This window comes from Geotrypetes seraphini, chromosome 8, assembly GCF_902459505.1.
Source record: "Geotrypetes seraphini chromosome 8, aGeoSer1.1, whole genome shotgun sequence".
Lineage (NCBI taxonomy): Eukaryota > Metazoa > Chordata > Amphibia > Gymnophiona > Dermophiidae > Geotrypetes > Geotrypetes seraphini.
The window spans coordinates 183353487-183375233 of NC_047091.1; the positions used below are offsets into that span (position 1 = coordinate 183353487).

The 21747-nt window shown below is 43.7% G+C and overlaps 1 protein-coding gene across 1 annotated transcript in view; it reads right to left on the reverse strand.

The window, feature by feature from the left end:
- Positions 1-10789: 10789 nt before the first annotated feature.
- The window catches only part of LHX5 (LIM homeobox 5), a 69533-nt gene continuing 58575 nt past the window's right edge, over positions 10790-21747 (reverse strand). Inside the window, exons 4-5 of the mRNA XM_033956642.1 lie at positions 19142-19307; positions 10790-12015 (exon numbers count right to left, since the gene is read on the reverse strand). Coding sequence (XP_033812533.1) covers positions 11645-12015; positions 19142-19307 — 537 coding nt within the window. The 3' untranslated portion in view covers positions 10790-11644. The remainder of the gene's footprint in view (positions 12016-19141; positions 19308-21747) is intronic.

The following is a 21747-nucleotide window of genomic DNA, read 5'->3' on the forward strand; positions in this document are numbered from 1 at the left end:
CCACACCAGCATATGAGAATCCCTGGATGTGGGGTGACGTACGAATTGCAATCAGGAGGGGTTCCAATGCTAAGTTAAAGAGTAAGGGAGATAGAGGACACCCCTGACGTGCGCCTCTACTAGGTTTAAAGGGCAAGGAAAAATATTGATTAGCATAAATTTTGTTAGTCGGTGATGTGTACAGTACTTTTACCATATTTATAAATATAGGGGACATTCCAAACCAAGATAGGACAGTAAACGAATATGGCCATTCCACCCGATCGAATGCTTTTTCTGCATCCAATCCGACTGCAACTACAGGATAATCAATAAGTTTGGCAAGTGAAATTACATGAGCAAAAAAGTTCTTGTGTTATCACTAGATAATCGATTGGCCATAAAGCCAGTTTGATCCGGATTAATCAATTTAGGTAAGATCAGTTGCAGCCGATTGGCCAAGATTTTAGCATATATTTTGGCATCTGAGTTAATCAGGGATAAAGGCCTGTAGTTGTTTACTTTAAGCGGATCTTTATTTGGTTTGGCCAGTACAATAGTAGTGGCCTCAGTGAAAGAGCCCCTAATATCTCCAGTGTTTTGCAAATATCGGGAAAACTCCAATAGGTAGGGAGAGAGCCATTTTCGAAACACTTGATAAAATTCAGTTGGTAGGCCATCTGGACCAGGTGCTTTCTTAGTGGACATAAGATTCATAGCTTCATCGATTTCCTCTATAGTAAAATCAGCATCTAACCCAATATTATCTGTTTCATGCAATATATTGTGAGTGAGGCCCTCAAGAAAAGGGATAGATGTACTGTCTGGTTGAATTTCGGACGTGTACAAGGTTGAGTAAAAGCTATGAAATTGTGTTAGGATCTCATCTGGCCCAGTAACTAAAGTGTCAGTATCAGTAAGAATGGCAGAAATTGTAGTCTTATTCCTCTTCCCTTTTAGATAGGAAGCAAGATGTTGGCCACATTTATTGCTATCAGAATAGTATTTAGCAGAGGTCATATATACTTGTGATGCAGCTGTTTTACTAAGGCAAGTGTTATATTGGAATCTAAGATGTTGAAGTTTCTTCAAAGTTTGCATGTCAGTAGGATTCGTTTGATGTAGTGTCTCTAAGTGTTTAAGTTTAGATTCATAAGTGTCTAATTCCTGTTTGTTAACTTTCTTTAAGTGAGCATTATAAGAAATAATGGTTCCCCTTATGTACGCTTTAAACGCATCCCACACTGATATCCAGTTACTGCCTTGGGGTGAGTTGAAAGCGCAATATTCCTGTATTGCAGTCGTTACATGGGTGCGGAAATTCTGATCCTGTAGAAGGGAGGAATTTAATCTCCGTGTGCTTTGTGGAGAAGTAGCAGGTAGGGTGTCCAGTGACAGTAGGGCAGCCGCATGATCAGACACACGGATTGATTTGATTTCAGAGGGAATAACTGATTTGACTAAAGAAGGGTCTATCAAGAAATAGTCAATCCTAGTATACGAGGAATGAGGTGCAGAGAAAAAGGTATAGTCTCTGTCTTCTAAGTGAGTTGTGCGCCATGGATCAGATAGGAGAAATTGGGCAATGATATCTTGAAGACATAACCATGTTTTTGAATTTTTGTGTTTATATACGGATTTTCTATCCTTTGAGGGATCAATAATCAGGTTAAAGTCTCCTCCTAGCACGAAGGGGGTATCCTGATAGCCATTAAGCTGAAAAAAGAGCAGTCTTCTGTATTTGGACCATATAAGTTTAATAGATATAAATTTTGGGCGTTAATACGTATTTTTGTGGACACCCATCTTCCCTGGTTGTCAGTAGTATGAGAGAGAAGTTTTATGTGATTTACATTTCTAATAAAAGTAAGAACACCATTGTTTCATATGTTAAATTTATCAAAAAAAATGGATGAACCGGCTTTTACAGTTTCATTAGATGCAGAAAAAGCGTTTGATAGAGTTGAATGGAATTTTATGTATCAAGCTTTAGAATGGTTTGGTATAGGTTCTGGATTTATACAAATGGTAAAAACATTGTATAGCTTCCCGATTGCAAGATTAAGTATTAATAATATAATATCTGAAGGTTTTAAATTGCAGAGGGGAGTTAGACAAGGTTGTCCATTATCTCCTTTGTTATTTGATGTTGTATTAGAACCCTTACTATTATCAATACAGCAAACAGGGGGAACACAGGGTATTCCATACTCTGATATGGAATATAAAGTTTCAGTATATGCGGATGATATTTTACTTTATTTGAGAAATCCAGAGTCTACCTTACCATGTCTATTAAAATTAATTGATATGTTTGGTAAATTTTCAGGTTATAAAATTAACTGGAGTAAGTTGGAAATTATACCTTTAAATGTTCACTGTGTAAAAGGACTATTTAAAGATTTTCCGTTCATATGGAAGGAAGAAGGATTTAAATATCTTGGCATTCAAGTTAAAAATACTATTGAAGATACCGTAAAAGAGAATGAAAAATTTGTAATAAAAGTAAGAACACCATTCTTTTTGTCAATGGCAGGTGAGAATAGAGGCGGATGTGCCCAGGGGAGAGATAGTTTGGAAGAGGAAACAGCGTCTAAATGTGTTTCTTGGAGAAATATTACATCTGCGGACAGAGAGGAAATGTAGTTTAGAATTTTCCTGGATTTGATGGGATTATTTAATCCTTTTACATTTAGAGTAGCACATGTAATAGGCATATAGTATAGAGATATATATAGGATCAGGTAAGTCTGTAATATCACACAGGTATAACCATAAGCATACAAACCATGTACTAGCAATGATATTATATAGAATAGCCAAGCAGTCAAAATAAAAAAGAAGGAAACAAAAAAAAGAAAAGTCATGTAAAGTGAGAAACTGGACAATTTACCACGGGTCAGTGAGCCAGGTGGAACTCCAAAGCAGCACTGCCCAGCAGAATCAAATATCCTTCAATAGGTTGAACCCCTGCAATATAAAGGCACAGTAGTATAACAAAAGACCAACTGTTTGATATGCTGTAATTTTCCTGTAGAGTAGGATAAAGCTGTTAGCTTATGGCTGGGTTCCTCTCTTACTCACATTGTTTATTTCCTCCCGTAATTCAGCGTTTAACTCTTGCATCCTGTTGAAATTTTAATATCCTGTATCTTTATGTAAAAATCCTGTACCGGTCCACTCTGTAAATCACTTTATCCTATGGTAAACCTCCCCGGTACCTGCTCACTTTGTATTAACCTGTATCGCATTGTAATCATCTCCTGTTCCTGTATCTCACAGGTGTCAAAGTCGGTCCTCGAGGGCCGGAATCCAGTCGGGTTTTCAGGATTTCCCCAATGAATCTGCATGAGATCTATTTGCATGCACTGCTTTCAATGCATATTCATTGGGGAAATCTTGAAAACCCGACTGGATTCCGGCCCTCGAGGACCGGAGTTGTTCATCTCTGCTCTAGATTTCCCCAATGAATCTGCATAAGATCTATTTGCATGCACTGCTTTCAATGCATATTCATTGGGGAAATCCAGAAAACCCGACTGGATTCCGGCCCTCGAGGAGGGACTTTGACACCCCTGCTGTATCTTGTTCCTGCTCTCTTTGCAATATCCTCTCCTCTCTGTAAACTTCCCCCATTATCGCTTCCAAATTGTAATTCCCTGTATATTATTCATTGTAATTCCGACTTATTATGCACACTCTTCAACTTAGCCTATGTATCTCAAATCCCTGGTTCCAATCCCTAGCTTATTTCCTGTTCCAAACATATGTATCTTGTTGTAAACATATGTCTCCTGCTGTAAACACTGCACGACCTTCTTTGTAAACCGCTTCGAACTTATGGTATAGCGGTATATAAGAAATAAAATTATTATTATTATTATTATTATTATTAATGAAGACAGAGATTAAGCCATTAGTGGAAAAGTCAGGTACAATCAATTGTACTCGGGCTCAGAGTTTCCAAGTATTCAGCCAATTCCGTAGGATTGGTAAAGTCTTTCGTGTGATTGTTATAAGTCACCCTCAGGCGAGCCGGGTACATCATGCCAAATTTCAGCTTAGGGCGGTATTCCAAAAGCTGCTTTCTTAGTTTGGCTCTTTGCTTTGCTAGGTCTGGTACAAATAAGAGTGTGTTACCCTCAAATTTGATCGGCACCTTAGCGCCTGCTTGCTGCATGATCTCCATAACTTGTGCATGTCTCAAGAGGCGCACTACCGTCGGTCTGGGATATTGCCCTGCTCTATTAGGGAGCGAGTTGGAGGGGACCCGGTGTGCCCGATCAATTTCGAATGGGAGATCAAATTTAAGATCAAGCAGTTTGGGCAAATTGGTTTGTAGAAATTCAGACATATTGCGCCCCTCACGGGGTTCCGGGATCCCGAGAATTCTAAAATTATTCCTCCTGGAGCGGTTACTATAATCCTCAATCAGCGTTTCTAATTGCTCTACTCGTTTTGTGTATCTGAGCAGCTCTTTTACATTATTTTCAGCCACAGACAGTCTAGTGTCTGCAGCCTGTACCTGGAGCTGTAGCTTCGCGAGTTCCTTTTTAAAGGTGGCAATCTCCTCTTTTAGTTCATCGTTGTCGGCCTTAACTTCCGACCGCATGGCTCTGATTTCATCCAGGATGGTCTGGGTTGAGGCCTCCTCTGTTTTGGAGGATGACGTTTTTTTTGCGGCGATACAGGGTCCGTGTTTCTTCTTTTTCCGGGCTTAGTAGAAGCCATCGCGCTTGAGACGCAATTTATCACCGCGTGTGCCGAATTTGGAGACTTAAATCCTGCAGGGGGATCGATACACAGAGTGATTCTGCAGGAGCTGTGTTGCTAAGCTTCCACCATAGATCACGCTCACTAGCGCCCCCTCTTCTGCCAGGTACTTCTGAACTGGGTTGGCCAATGTATGAAACCAGATACTGGGCTTGATGGACCTTCGGTCTGTCCCAGTATGGCAACTCTTATGCTCTTATGTGAGCCAAGTATGAGACAGTCCAGCCATTGTGACATCACTGCTGAGGTTGGCTCTTAGGCATTGGTGGAATGAGGCATTATGACATCACAATCTCCGCTCTGGAATGTTGCTACTCTTTGGGTTTCTAACTGGTACTTGGGACCTGGGTTGGCCACTGTTGGAAACAGAAGACTGGGCTTGATGGACCTTCGGTCTGTCCCAGTATGGCGACTCTTATGCTCTTATGTGAGCAAAGTATAAGACACTCAAGCCATTGTGACATCACTGCCGCAGCTGGGTCAGACCAGTGGTCCATCGTGCCCAGCAGTCCGCTCCCGCGGGTGGCCCTTAGGTCAAAGACCAGTGCCCTAACTGAGTCTAGCCTTACCTGCGTACGTTCTGGTTCAGCAGGAACTTGTCTAACTTTATTTTGAATCCCTGGAGGGTGTTTCCCCCTAGTTAAATCCCTGGAGGGTGTTTTCCCCTATAACAGCCTCCGGAAGAGCATTCCAGTTTTCCACCACTCTCTAGAACAAATTAAAATTAAGAAGGATAAAAAAAGAAAAAAGAGAGACAGAGAAGGGGGGAGGTGGAATAAGGGGTTGGGACTTATTCAACCACACTCAAAGCGGTTTTACATACAGGTACTTTAAGCATTTTCCCCATCTGTCCAGGGGGGCTCACAATCTCTCTAATGGACTTGGGGCCGCGGAGGATTAAGTGGCTTGCCCAGGGTCACAGGGAGCAGTACAGGATTTGAACTCACACCCTCAGGGTGCTGAGGCTGTAGCTCTAACCACTGTGCCAGTCAATATTCAAATACAAGACAAAGTCAAACGGACTTACACAATAGGGAAGGGTATTTGCCCACACTGTAACAAAATACGTATGATCCGTGCCTAAGGCAGGTGTAGGGAATTACACCAGATTTCAATTGGAATTGACATACTGGGACAGACTGAAGGTCCATGAAGCTCACCCACAGAAACCCAAAGAGTGAAACTTTCCAGAGCGGAGATTGTGATGTCATAATGCCTCATTCCACCAATGCCTAAGAGCCAACCTCAGCAGTGATGTCACAATAGCTTGATCCTATGCTTGGCTCACATAAAAACTGCCGTACTGGGAAGACGGAAGGTCCATCAAGCCCAGTATCCTGTTTCCACAGTGACCGTCCCAAGTACCAGTTAGAAACCCAAAGAGTAGCAACATTCCAGAGCGGAGATTGTGATGTCATAATGCCTCATTCCACCAATGCCTAAGAGCCAACCTCATCAGTGATGTCACAATAGCTTGATCCTATGCTTGGCTCACATAAAAACTGCCGTACTGGGAAGACGGAAGATCCATGAAGCCCAGTATCCTGTTTCCGCAGTGACCAACCCAGGTCACAGGTACCTGGCAAGATCCCAAGGAGTAAAATAGATTTTTTTGCTGCCTATCCTAGGAATAAGCAGTGGATTTTCCCCAAACCATCTCAATCATGGCCAATGGATCTCAGTGCTAAGCATAGTCTATAGATGGCATCCAACTTGGAGCATCATTTATAGACAAACACTTAGCGCCATCTATAAAATGCACCCCTTTGTGTGTTGGTAGCACCTGGTAAAAGCAAAGCCGGGAAGTACACGCAGGAGGCGTGGCCATCACTTGCCTTGCATTTACCACACACGGCAGACACCTAGGACCGGATTCAATAAAAGGTGCTCAGAGGTAGAAGCCATTAAGATCCATGCCAAGAACCCGTTTGGTAAGGTTCAGAGTCATAAGCGCGCGGGAGAAAGCTGCGCCGACATTTGAGAGCAGACAATTGAGCGCAAGACTCAAGCGCGCCGCCGTAAAAGTATATTTTAAAGAGCTCCGACGGGGGATGTGGGGTGAACCCCCCCCAGTTTACTTAATAGTGTTCGCACTGCCATTGTGGGTGGTTTTGGGGGTTGTAACCCCCCATTATAAAGGAAACTTAACTATTTCCTTATTTTTTAGGGGAAGAGTTAAGTTTTCGGTATAATGTGGGGGGTTGCACCCCCCACGCCCCCCCAATGGTAGCGCAAACACTACCCCCCCCCCGTCGGCGCCCTATAAAATAAACTTTTGCGGTGGCGCGATTGAGTCTTGCACTCAATTGTCTGTTCTCAAATGTCGGCGCAGCTTTGTCCCGCGCACTTTTGTCCCATCACCATTTGGTAAAGGTCGCTTAGTGCTAAGCAAGCATCCTAGAACAGCAGTTGGCGCAGATTCCCACGTCCTGCTCTGGGCGCAAAAACTTATGCCTGCTGAAAGCAGCAGCATCAATGGCAGTTGGGTGCATAAACGCCCCCCCCCCCCCTTTTGAATAAGAGACAATTTAGGTACGCAGTATTATAGTACAGCGTATCGTCAGATCTATATGTAAATCCTAATCAGTGCCAATTAAAGTTAGTAATTGATAGTTAATTGTTCATTGGCTAATTAGTTTGTGCATGGATCTGGGATCTGCGTTCAAATTTGGGCAGTCTTCAAAGAGTCTGGAGGTTACAGCTTGTGATTTAACAGTGTATATTACACAATATGGGCCAACTAAACCCCCCCCCCCATAAAACTAACCACAGAACTGTCTTAGTGGCACCCCCCTGAATCTGTCTTCCCATCAAAACCCTCTGATGCTTTGATTCATTCCCCCTGATCCAACCTCCCCAAGATCTGATCCCCCCAAAATTGCCTCCATCTGATCCTCCCAAGATCAAACTCCTCCCCCCCTCCCTCATCTGAACCATTAGCACCCAAGAAAAGGATCTGGGTACCATCATAGACAATACGATTATACTTTCTGCCAAATGTGTGGCGGTGGCCATAAAAGCAAACAGGATGCTATGAGTTATTTTAAAAAGGGATGGTTAACAAGACTAAGAATGTCATAATGCCCCTGTATCGCTCCATGAAGCGACCTCACCTGGAGTATTGCGTTCAATTCTGGCCTCCTTATCTCAAGAAAGATATAGCGGCGCTAGAAAAGGTTCAAAGAAGAGCGACCAAGATGGTAAAGGGGATGGAACTCCTCTCGTATGAGGAAAGACTAAAACGGTTAGGGCTCTTCAGCTTGGAAAAGAGACGGCTGAGGGGAGATAGAATTGAAGTCTACAAAATCCTGAGTGGAGTGGAACGGGTATAAGTGGATCGATTCTTCACTCCATCAAAAATTACAAAGACTAGGGGGCACTCGATGAAGTTATGGGGAAATACTTTTAAAACCAATAGGAGGAAATATTTGTTCACTCAGAGAATAGTTAAGCATTGCCAGAGGTTCTGGTAAGAGTAGATAGCGTAGCTGGTTTTAGGAAAGGTTTGGACAAGTTCCTGGAGGAAAAGTCCATAGGCTGTTATTGAGAAAGACACAGGGGAAGCCACTGCTTGCCCTGTATCACTAGCATGGAATATTGCTACACCTTGGGTTATGGCCAGGTACTAGTGACCTGGATTGGCCACCTTGAGAACGAGCCACTGGGCTTGATGGACCATTGGTCTGACCCAGTATGGCTATTCTTATGTTCTTATCAGATCAGCCACTCCTTTCTGATCCCTCAAGGTCCCCCCAGGTCCAGTCTGATCTCCCCCAAAAGACCCCACCCACCTGATCCATTTCCCTAAAGCGCCTCCCTTCCAAACAGCATGTTTAAACTTAGCTCTGCTCCCATCTCAAACTCCTTCCTCTACAAGCAAGGTGACCCTCCCACATCCAACCAGATCTCCAAGAACCCCAGGGATTTACCCTAGGTCACCTTTGATTGGATAGTGGGATGGGGTGGGAGTGGCCCACCTCTGCTTTTGCCCCTCCAGACTCTGGCAGCAAAATGGCCGGGGGTTTAATTCAGGAGACTCAGAAGGGGCTGATAGGGTGGCTGCACCCATCTACCAGCTCCTCTCGAGGTGATGGAAGGGCAGCTGTGTTATCAGCAGCCACGGCAGCTAGTGCAGGGTCCATCTACCTGTCACAGTAGGTAAATCCTTTGCTTTGCCCCTGCCATGCCCAACCCACTTTAAGCAACTAGCAAGGGAATTTTTAGCTTTCTGGCTGGTTTCAAAGGCTAGGGTTACTAGTCGTCCAGATTTCTACGGACGTGCCCGTCCTGGTTTTGAAAAGAAATCACATCAGGAGGGGGTATAAGCACATGTGTGGATGCAATGAGGTGATGTCACACGCGTGTGATGTCATCACATCAAATCCACGCATGCACGGATGCCTTTCTTCCTGACAAACAGGTAGTGGGGGGGGGGGGGGGCGTGTCTAGGGGGAGTCTGGATTTTACTAACGTAAAATCTGGTAACCCTAAGGCAGGGGTGTCCAATGTCGGTCCTCGAGGGCCGCAGTCCAGTCGGGTTTTCAAGATTTCCCCAATGAATATTCATGAGATCTATTTGCATGCACTGCTTTCATTGTATGCTAATAGATCTCATGCATATTCATTGTGGAAATCCTGAAAACCTGACTGGAATACGGCTCTCCAGGACCGGAGTTCCCTACCCCTGCCACAGGTAGTAGGCACGAGCAATTGTTCTGACACTGTAGCTCAGGGGTGTCCAATGTCGGTCCTCGAGGGCCGCAATCCAGTTGGGTTTTCAGGATTTCCCCAATGAATATACATGAGGTCTATTTGCATGCACTGCTTTCATTGTATGCTAATAGATCTCATGCATATTAATTGGGGAAATCCTGAAAACCCGACTGGATTGCGGCCCTCGAGGACCGACATTGGACACCCCTGCCCTAAGGCATTAGACTAGATCTGTGCTAATGTACCATGCAGTAAAACCTGAGCTGCCAGTTTAATATAAAAGGACTCCTTATGGGTTCACAGTCAGAAGCGCACGCCGACATTTGAGAGCGGACAATTGAGCGCAAGACTTCAGCACGCCGTTCTAAAAGCTTATTTTAAAGGGCTCCGACGGCTCCCCCACTTTACTTAATTACATTACATTAGTGATTTCTATTCGGCTATTACCTTGCGGTTCAAGGCGGATTACATCCAAACTAAAACAATAATTACATTCAAAATTTGAAGGAGTAGAATAAGCGATGACATAAAATTTTTAAGGTAATAAAACGTTTGGTAAAGAGTTACCAACGGGAAGTAGAGGTCTTTAGGAGATAAGAATAGGGTGAATTATGGGGTTTTACATAATGTTTGGTAAATAGAAGAATATTAGAGAGGTCTAAGGGTAAATAGAGTGTTGGATATTGGGTTGGGATTGGTTTTATGTGTTTTTTGAAGAGTATGGTTTTAATGTCTCTCCTGAAGGCTTTGTCGTCTGTAGTCGAAGATAACAGAGTGGTGATTTGTCTGTCCAGTTTAGCTGCTTTGGAGGCTATTAGGTTGTTGGCGCTGCCGTTGGGGGTGGTTTGGGGGGGTTGTAACCCCCCCATTATGCAGAAAACTTAACTTTTCCCCCCCTAAAATAGGTAAAAAGTTAAGTTTTCTGTATAATGTGGGGGGGGGGGGGGTTACACCTCCCACAGCCCCCCTACACGTCAGCGCGAACACCATTAAGTATTTGGAACCCTTTAAAATAAGCTTTTAGAGCGGTGCGCTGAAGTCTTGCGCTCAATTGTCCGCTCTCAAATGTCGGCGTGCGTTTGTCTCGCGCGCTTTTGTCCTGCCACCCTCCTCATGCGCTCCAACGTAAGTCACAAGTACAAGGAGAACAGGTTTGGTTCATTCATTTCTCTTTACACTGAGGAGCAGGTCCAGCAACCGTTACTGTCACTGAGCGGCCTTCCGCTGCGGCAGCGACTGCACGTCACCAACATTGCTGAAGCTTTTCTCCCTATTTCTCTTCAGAAATGCTGCTTTCTTGCATAATAAGAGCTGCAAGAAATAACCAGGAAACACAAAAACATACTTTATTTTTTTCTTCTTTATACAAAATAGGGAAACTTGAAGCAACTGACTTCCAAAACTATGATACATGAGGGCTTCGTAATCTTCTCCCAGTTTCCCAAAACCTTTGGGATGTGACTTCATATTTTCTAAGGACAAATGTTGCAAAGCTTGGTTCTCCTCAAATTATGCATCGGTGGTAGACATTAGATTTCTGTCAAGTGAAAATAAACCCTCAGTTTCCTTGTACAGTACTGTAGTCCTGGAAAGACCGAAGATACCACTAGAGGGCGCCTTGATACCAGGACAATTTTCTCCGCTGCCCTCCAAGCAATTCGTCCTCACCAAGGCATTACACCCTCATCCATCCCAAGCACATAGGATAAAATAAAAATAACAATGGAAAAAGGTCATTATTCTGACCAAGGGTAAAACCAAGACGCAAATCTGGCCGGAAAAATCAAGTCTTTCGAGAAGATCTGAAGATCATTGAACCTTAAAGAATGCAGTTTTGTTTTGACCCACACGACTTCAGCTTTGGTCCATCGGTGCTGTTTTCTGGCTCAGAAACACTTCTGCTCCAGTCCATCGGCACTGTGTCTGCTAGGAACCGACAGGAAGATGCGCCCTTTCCGACTTCTTTTCAGTCCCGACAGTTGGCGGCTTTAGAGGTCTAGGATCCCATTCGCTGAAGGGAGGAGCCAGACGGGCATGAAGAGTGAGTTTTGGTATCAGTGTTGGTCAATCTAGAATGCTTTTGGTTCTGGTTTCTAATCCAAAGGGAGGTGAATATAAGGGCAGACTACCATGGGCTTAAGGCATAAATGCCATGTTCAGTCAATATGCAATCCATACTTTACCATACGGCAGCCTCATTCATCTCCTGGTTTGGATGCGACAGGGGCCCACTGTAGCCGCTATTGCTGGACATAGAGAAGGGTGGGCTGGGGCCACCACTGAAGACCTCTCCTGGGATGGAGTGTAGGGAGCCTGTTATGCCCGGCTCTGGACTGGGGGTGTCAGGGTGCGAGATCATGTCTGTGTACCTTTGGTTTTCTGAAGAGTGGTGACCCGGAAGAGGAGGCTCGAGTGGGCCCAGAGGGGTGGAACCAGGTCCTGAATTCTGTAGGTAGCTGGAATCTGCTGGAGACTGAGCTTGAGAGGAAGGGGGCCCGTGAGGGAAAAAGTCATAATTTCCAGTAGGGCCATAATAATCCCCTTGATAATCTAGAGTTTTAAGAGGAAAAAGATGGGGGAGGGGGGAGAGAGAGAGAGAGAGAAAGAGGGTAAAATAAATACAGTTTTGCAAATCATTAATTCAAAGCCTGCATTCATTAGTAGCAAAATGAAAAAAAGTGTGAAGTCACGCTTTTTCACAGCCTTTCGAAACGCTACCTTCTTATTCAAATCCCACTTAAAGAGGTAAATTGTAAATCTTCCCTGGGTTAGAAAGTATAAATTTTGGGGAGGGGCTGGGGGGTAAATGCTGAGCCCGTCTAGAAGGAGTTTAATGTCCTTTGTAGCGTAAAGATGTCTGAATTTCTTTTCAACAACATATAGCATTTCAGAGAACACATGTAGTTCCAGTTTGCAAGAACGTAGTGCTCTCTTCTAAATCTTTTTTTCTTTTTTTTGCCATGAGCCCCTTAGAAAACACGGTAAAACAGATACGAATTATTTGAAATTGAACAGTAAAAATAAATAAACGTATCCCCCTCCCTTTTAGCAGACCTCAATAGCGGTTATTAGCGCAGGGAGCCGCGCTGCTCCCGACACTCATAAAGTTCTTATGAGCGTCGGGAGCAGCGTGGCGCATTCAGCGCGGCTCCGTACGCTAATAACCGCTATTGAGGTCTGCTAAAAGGGAGGGGGGGGGTTATTTTTTTATAGTAGCATACTAACTTCCCCTTTTACATAACTGTAACATGGTTTTTAGCGCCAGCCGCAGTCATAAGAGCTCCAACGCTCATAGAAGTTTAAGTTTGGTTGCTTCTGCTTTAACCCTTTCAGGACCAAGGGACCTATTTGTCCCATAACTTTAAAATCCTATCAATTTTGATTGGGATAGTCTACAGTTCTAAATTTGATATGTATGGATTCCATATGATACTGCCTTTATGTAAACAAACTGGTTCCGACATTCATTCATTAGCGTCATTGCTAGATTGACGAGAAGATTCACTTGCCACACTGTCCATAAGCCAGAAGTGTGATTTTTTAAATAAAAATAATGATATTTCACAAAAAAAATCAATTTTTTGGCATCTGCAAGCCCTTTTTACCATAAAAATGTCGTCAAAACCACAAAAATTGGCCTACGATCCTTATGGTCCTGAAAGGGTTAAGGCTTTGTGTGGTTTAGCTCCCAAATATATAATTGAGCTTTTCTCTTTTGCAACCAACAGACACAAGAGAAACTTACATCTGAATTTTGTTTTTCCGCCTGTTAGAGCAGTGGTTCCCCTCCCTGTCCTGAAGGACCACCAGGCCAATCGGGTTTTCAGGCTAGCCCTAATGAATATGCATGAGAGAGATTTGCATATGATGGAAGTGACAGGCATGCAAATCTGCTTCATGCATATTCATTAGGGATATCCTGAAAACCCGATTGGCCTGGTGGTCCTCCAGGACAGGGTTGGGAACCACTGCCCTAATGAATATGCATGAGAGAGATTTGCATATGATGGAAGTGACAGGCATGCAAATCTGCTTCATGCATATTCATTAGGGATATCCTGAAAACCCGATTGGCCTGGTGGTCCTCCAGGACAGGGTTGGGAACCACTGCCCTAATGAATATGCATGAGAGAGATTTGCATATGATGGAAGTGACAGGCATGCAAATCTGCTTCATGCATATTCATTAGGGATATCCTGAAAACCCGATTGGCCTGGTGGTCCTCCAGGACAGGGTTGGGAACCACTGCACTAAGGAACCCTCCACATCAGGGGTCTCAAAGTCCCTCCTTGAGGGCCGCAATCCAGTCGGGTTTTCAGGATTTCCCCAATGAATATGTATGAGATCGATGTGCATGCACTGCTTTCAATGCATATTCATTGGGGAAATCCTGAAAACCCGACTGGATTGCGGCCCTCAAGGAGGGACTTCGAGATCCCTGGCGTGGTCCGTCCGGTGATGCGTCCAAAGCGTGCGAGACAACGGCACGCCGACAATCCTGCACTGACACTTGAGCGCGGGACAAATGTGCGCCGGCATTTCCGCCGCTTTTAGGTCTCCGTTTTACGCTCTGAGGGGTGTGTGGAGGGGGGGGGGAACCCCCGCTATACTTAGAAGTTCTCGCGCTCCCATTGGGGAGGGGAACCCCCACTACACTGAAAACTCCCAAAGAGCGAAAACGCTGGAGTTTTCAGTGTTCTGGGGATCCCCCCAACCCCCCCCCCCACGGGAGTGCGAGCAGTTCTAACTGTAGTCGGTGGGGGTTCCCCATCCACATCCCCCTCAGAGCATAAAACGGAGGCCTAAAAGTAGTGGAAATGGCGGTGCGCCGTTGCCTCACGTGCTTTTGAAGGTGTAGCGGTCCATCCGGTCACATATTTAATAAATGTTTATTCCTATACAGGGCAAAGTAGTTGAAGATTGCTAAGGATCAAGTGTGCCAACAATTTCCCGTGAGACACGTAGGCCTGGATTCTCCAAAATCTGCCGCTGCCTAAAAAGCAGCCACCGGTTGCATGTTTTCCACACGAGAGCACCGTAGGCAGAATCACACCTCCAGGAAAGGTGGGTGCTGAAACGTAGGCCGGGGTTTTCCGGGCCTACATCTCTGTCACCTGTCTTTCCCCCACCCCCACCCCCTTTTACGAAACCACAGCTCTGTTTTTAGCGTCGGCCGCGGCGGTAACTGCTCCCACGCTCATAGAATTCCTATGAGCGTCGGAGCTGTTGTCGCTGCGGCCGGCACTAAAAACTGCACCGTGGCCCTCTTTTACAAAGGCGCGCTGACGCGTTTTAGTGCGCAATTAGCGCGTGCTAAATCAACACGCATGCGAAACGCTAGTTGGCATTTAGCGCGTGCATAGCGTGAGCTAATAGTTAACGCACGCTAAAAAGCATAGCGTACCTTTGTAAAAGAGGGGACTTCCCCCATAATGGGAAGGGGTCCCCAACTGCTAGACTTCAAGAAACATTATTCTTGGAAATTATAACTGCTTTTCTTTCTTAACTACTTATCCCGTCTTCTATTCAACTGCGCTAGCAGTGGGAGCCGCACTGAATGGCCCACGCTGCTCCCGACGCTCCTAGAAACTCTAAGAGCGTCGGGAGCAGCGCAGAAACTGCTAGCACATTTTAATAGAGGAGGAGGGGTTAGACAAGAAAAGAATACGTACGTTCACATTCATAACATCTAGATCTTAATTCATAGCAAGGGTTGCGAAGACGTAAACCATGTTTGACTTTTCAATGATGTTCCATAATTCTTATAGTTAATTTAATTGTACTAGAAATGAACATATATTGAAATTTAGCTTGCAAAGCCCTGCCCTATGTGTGCTAATCCATGCAGAAGATTGTTGCATTTGCTCTCTGTGATACCTATGCAGGTGTGAAAAACATTATTATTATTATTATTATTAATCTGAAGGCTGGGGAAAATTTATGTAATTAAAAGGAAACAGATTTTGCAGCCTTCTTCCTTGGGGACAAAGAGAAAAGAGGAATGACAAAGAATGGTTTGATGAAGAAAAAGTGAGCAGATGGGAAAATAATTGATTTTTAAGGACTTTTTGAATGCCAAAAAAAAAAAAAAAGATCTCCTGCAAATAGACCAACCAACATTTTAGATATTGTGTGATATGTATAAAACCATTTACCTGACTAATGCTAGGTTTTCTTCTCCCAGCCCCGATTATTTTACTAAAAAATCATAAAGCTCAAAATATTATTTTTTTCAAGATTCCAAATTTGGGAAGTCAAATATTTAAAAAAAAAAAAAATGGTAAAACTTTAAAAATCTTCTTTTAAAACAAAATCCTGAATGTAGGATGGTAAATGAAAAGACATTTTGTTTCTTGGCGTTTACTTGAGTCATTTTAGAATTTTTTAAAAAAATGTTTTTTTATTAGAAATACAGCAACATAGAAACACCAGATGTCTTTTATGTTACAGCAGTTATTTTGGAATATTTTAATACTTCTTCCTACAGACAATCAAACATGTCCCCTATCCGCTGCCCCTCGCCTTCCGCCATGTCCCAAAGAGAATTGACTTCAACATTGCACTTAAAAAAATGGAAAAACTAAATAGAAATACTGGTAGATTTTCTATGTCTGTTTGCATGTTATTAGCGTATGAATTTTCGGGGGCACGTGAAACAAATGGGAGAATTCGCAGTGGCTAATTGTGAATCGCAGAGGGGACTAAACAAATTGCAAACAGAGGGGACCCAGGTCTGTGACAGTGACCTTCCATATGCTACAGGAGTTTAGAGGTAATTGGAACAAATGCCGTCTGAATGAGGTACAAAAGGCTGCAGCTGCAGCTTTGTTCCCTCCAACAGAAGAGGGAGAGAGAAGGGGGCCGAGAGGCAGAGAGGTTTCTCTACAGACAGACAGCTTAATCACAAAAGTCTCTCTTTCTTACTTTCTGCAGGGGCGCAAACTTGGCCAAGGACCGGACGGAATGTTTTACAGCGAAGGGGAGGATTAAAGAGACCTCAACAAGCTAAGACTGCATTCAGGAGAGGAGAGAGGAAAGGGGGAGAGGTGGGGAGGGAAGGGGGGACCACTGAAAGGCTGGCAAAAAAAAAAAAAAAAATAATCATAGCAACCAAACACCTTTTTAAAACCCCTGCAGGAGTTCTTGCTACCTTCCAGGAATTAATTTCTATAGAAATTAAACAAGTGTTTCTTTTTTTTGTTTTTCTAAGAGGGGCCATTATACATCTATCTATCTATCTATATGAGGGGCTGCTGAAAAGTTCTCAGCCCAGCCATGAAACTTACAAGTTATTCTACACTTTTCTAGACACTTCTCATTTCAATGATATGAAGTGTAAAGTAGCAAGAAAAGTGTGGAATAATTTCTACGTCTCGTGGCTCCACTTCATTCTCTTCTTTGTTGGACTGAGAACTTTTCAGCGGTCCCTCGTCTATCAATCAACTACAACAGCAACAAATAGTTAGTGGATGAAAGAAAACAATCTGTTAATAGTTTAAAACTTTCTAGAAAAGGCTGGTTATATCCTGAAAAACTTTAAGCTGTTTGTTTTATAGAAAGAAGGGAGGACCAAGGATGGCATTTATTATTCTAGAGCCAGAATGAAAATAATGCTCTTTAAGTAGATGCATTTCAAATTATAAAGATAATACACCCTGCACAGTCAGTTACAGCAATCTGCAGGTTTTCTGCTAATCCAGTTTCTTCACTAAAAAAGTGTAAGACCAGCCTCCTCTTTTTTAAACATTCCTGTCTGGCTCCGCCTCACAGTAGGGTAAAAATGTGCAGTTTCCCCTTCCTCTCCCTGTCCGTTTGAATAAAGAAAAGATTCATTTAGCTCAAGAATAATTGCAAAGCAGAAGCTTTGATGCTGTAAGTCTGCTCATTTTTTTCTGTCCGTTGTAGCGTTTTGACTGTACAAAGGCTAAATACATTTTTTGTTAAAGAACATAAGAATTGCTATAGTGGAACCAACCGAAGGTTCATCAAGCCCAGATCCCAAGATCCTAAATAATAAAACAGATTTTATGCTGTTTATCCTAGTAATAAGCAAAAATGGCCTACAGACTTCTCTTTTAAGAAATTAGCCAAACCTTTTTTTTAAACCCTGCTAAGCTAACTGATTTCACCACATTCCAGTTCCAATGTGTTTATCATCACAATTTCTGAAATAGGTAAATGTGGATTGATAATAACACTTACAAGGGGTGAGAGGGACTCCAATTTGATGCCCATGGAAAAATCATTAGGAAATCCTGTCTTTTGGGGGCATATTCATATAACATCCATATAAAATGCTTTCTATATTAGATAGACCTCCCACCCTATTCCCTCATCAATCAGGAAATACATCCTAGAACTTTTTCCAATGGAACTTGATACAACTTGAGGAATTCCACAGAAATGTTTGTTGAATTGGAAAGTACCTAAAACCAATGACAGCATATAGGATCGTATGCAGTGGCAAAGTAAGTGGGGGTGGTCCACCCCGGGTGCCTTGTTGGTGGGGGCACTGGTACCCTCCTCTCCTCACTACACGTCTGCCCCCTTCCCTTCCCCTGAACCCTTAGTCGTTCACTGCCCCAAGCAACCGCCAACGTGTTCCTCGCAACCGCGTCATCCCTCCCGCTGACATCATTTCCGGGTGCCATACACAGGAAGTGACATCAGAGGGAAGGCCGACGAGGAGCACGATGAAGTTCTTGTTGCTCGTGGTGGTGAACTAGAGGGAAGGGGGAGCGCGTTGAAACAAGGGCAGAGGAGGGGCACCCCTACCCCAGGTGCCCCTCTGTATCAACTACTGTCCCTCTCTCTACCTTAGAGACCTTATGTGCATGTCCCAGGCTGTCTCAAAATCAGAGAGCGTCTTCATCTGCGCCACCTCCTCCGAGAGGCCTGTCTAGGCATCCACCACCCTTTCACCTTCATCCTAAGCCTTCCCCTTGTTCCAGAGAATCCTTTCAGTTGAAAGATACTCGCCTCCTGTTCATTTATGCTAGGGAGGTACTTAAAAGCCTCTGTCATGTCACCTCCATGCTCCTTGCTTCAGAAATAGGCATACCGAGATCTTTAAATCTGTCCCCTTTTGCTTTATGACAAAAAAACAGTGACCATTTTAGGAGCTAAGCTTGCACTAAGCATCGTTTTAATGGGAGAGTCACCTTCCCTCAGGCTGCAGAAATGAATTTTAAGTATTGGGGGGAGGGGGGCTTTACTATCTAAAGCTGTGACAGGAAATCATCTTTCTATTGTGCTTTATATCCTTAAAAAAAAAAAAAAAAAAAGAGTTGCTTGTCTATCACACTAATATCCTGAATATATCTGACTTCCAAACTTCTCTAATTTCCCCATAAAAAATCACCCTGCATTGGAAATATATCGTTTTACAGTTAAATGATTGGAAAAAATATTCCAAGGCAATCCAACCCATAAGCGCACTCAAGGGATGATTTCTCAAAGCCTGACTTCCTGTCTCTTCTTATGAAATTTCCTCCTTTCGTCTCTCCAATTTTAGAGACACATCCGTATTTTTGTCTGCATTTAAGAAACCCTGGCTTCCCCGTGCAAACGTTGTGCTGCATTTTCACAAGTCCATTCTATATAAACATTTAAACTTAGATTAAATGGGATCTCGCCAAATAAATTCAAAGTGGCATTTCAAAAGTCCGTCATTACCTCCATAGTAAGAGTAAGGTGCTGAGGCCAACATCTCCGACTCGTCCAGCCTCCCCCCCAGGGGGCGCATCCTCCTGGGACTTCGGAAGAAGGCGTGTCTCCGGGCCCCCAGAGCACTCAGCTGCTTCATCCGCCTCTCCTTGGACCTTCTGTTCTGGAACCAGACCTGAGGGAGGAACACATTGTCCAGATCACCAGCTGTCATTCGTCAAAGAGAAAACTTTGTCCCTCTCCCCCATTTATTTTTGAACTAAAAACAAATCCCAGGTGTTCAAATATCTCGGACACTTTGCACCTACTCAACACATAGGAACCAACCAACAACTTAGTAATTTTGGATGGCCAGCCTTTCAGGGAAAGTTAGTCTTTCGTGCGGATTTGATTCTGCTCAGCCTAGCTCATGCTTAAGTTTCGGCTTTTCTGTGCTTTGATGTTGACTTGTCTCTAAACATTGTAATACACTGTAACCCTAGAGCGCCACCTGGGTTTAGAATCAGTCAATGAGAAACGGGGGGAGGGGGGAGCTCGGTGTATCAGTACAATCTGTTGCCCCGCCCTGCACTTGGCTACGTCACTTCCTCTCCTGTGCAGTAGAAAAGCTATGCTAAGACCCCAGAGAGCATCTCTTAAGACTTTCAAGACCTGTCTTCCCTTCCCTTCCGCTCTTTTTGGGTACAAACATGACTTATCCGAGAAAGTTTTAATAATAATAATAATAACTTTATTTTGTATACCGCAGTACCACAAACAGTTCAGAGCAGTTTACAGTGTAAGAGACTGTACATTTACAGCGAAGAACAATGCAGATTTACCATGCAGGAGACTGTACATATACAGCAGAGATATTTATATAGTGGAAAAAAAAAACAGTGCGAGTGACTTATAGAGCAAAATGCAATGCAAGGGACAGAATAATGCGGTGAAGCGGTTTACTATGCAATGATAGTTACATATATGGCGTGGATGTAGGGATGGATTAAATCCTACGCTTGTCTAGTGAATCCGGTTCTTGTAGCAAAAAAAAGTGTAGCAATAAAAGCCATAATGGCATGCGTACAACCCCTCCCCCTAGAAGAACGTGAGACTCAAAGCAATACATTTCACAGAGAGATTGCAAATATGCATTTGAACGTGTGGCTGTCAATCTTGCACGGAATAATCTTCCGAGTGTTAATTAGAAGTCGGTCTCGTGGCAGGCAATCAAGGTGTTTTGCTAACAGAATCCTTTCACTCAGGGCTGCCCGAGTCCGGTCCTCGAGATCTACAGGCAGGCCAGGTTTTCAGGATCTCCACAATGAATATGCAGGAGAGAGATTTGCATGCCAAGAAGGCAGTGCAGGCCAATCTCTCTCACGCATATTCATTGTGGAGATCCTGAAAACCTGGACTGCCAGTCGACCTCGAGGACCGGACTCGGGCAGCCCTGCAACTTTCACTGATCATTTGCAAGCAGAACTTACACTTCATACCAGGGGTCTCAAAGTCCTTCCTTGAGGGCCACAATCCAGTCGGGTTTTCAGGATTTCCCCAATGACTATGCATGAGATCTATGTGCATGCACTGCTTTCAATGCATATTCATTGGGGAAATCCTGAAAACCCGACTGGATTGCGGCCCTCGAGGAGGGACTTTGAGATCCCTGCTTCATACCTGTAAGGTGGGGCGGGAATCAGGCAATAATTATGGCACATCATTTTCCCTCAAGGATTGTTTTAATGCTGAAATAGAACATCTTAGCCCGGCATTTCTTGAGCATCTCCTATGTTTATTCCTACTTTGAAAATTATTCTTATTTTCCAATTCTCCTTTGTTTTACTTCTCTCATTGGCTGAGTTAGGCCACTATATCTGCCTTCTTGGTATGCAAATCTCTCTCCTGCGTGTTCATTGTGGAGATCCTGAAATCGATTCACATTGCATGAGTTCATTTGGGTGTTTTATCAAATTGCTTAGAAATAAACTTGGACGCATGCCTGCGAAGCCGGAATAAAATCCCAGGGAAACGGAGGCCCAGAACCTTTTGGGAATTAAGAACGAGAATCAAAGGTGTGAAGGTGCCCTGGTGGCTTTAAGGCCCATGCTTTACTTCGATACAGATCTGTAAATATATAAAGCTGCGGTTAAAAATTTGCACATCACCAAGCACCCATATAGTGCAATATTTGGCTAGTCTTTTTCTTTTTAATTTTGCTCGATTGACATGGCTGGCTCGCATCTGGCTGAACTGTATTTCTTTCTTGCATTCAGTTGCAGGCTCGAGGCTACAGATGTGCAGCCTGGAGCATTGCAAAAGATTCTTAGACAGAGAGAGAGAAAAAAAAAAAATCCAAACAACGACTAAAAAAATAGCCTCCCTGAACGTGCAGATCTCGCTGCAAAACTTGGCTTAACTCTCAGTGAAAGAAGAAAGCAGGAGTCCAAAATTCATTTGTCTAAAAGCTTCACGACTTGAGAAGGAACTACGAATATTACCGGTTTTACGTACACCGAAGGGCTCTTGATGAGAACCGCCAGGCCTTTAAAATCCCTGTTTGGTCTAGTCACACTATTGGTGATAATTCAAGAACAGTAATGTGTGAAAAACGGGGGTGGGGTTATATTTAACCA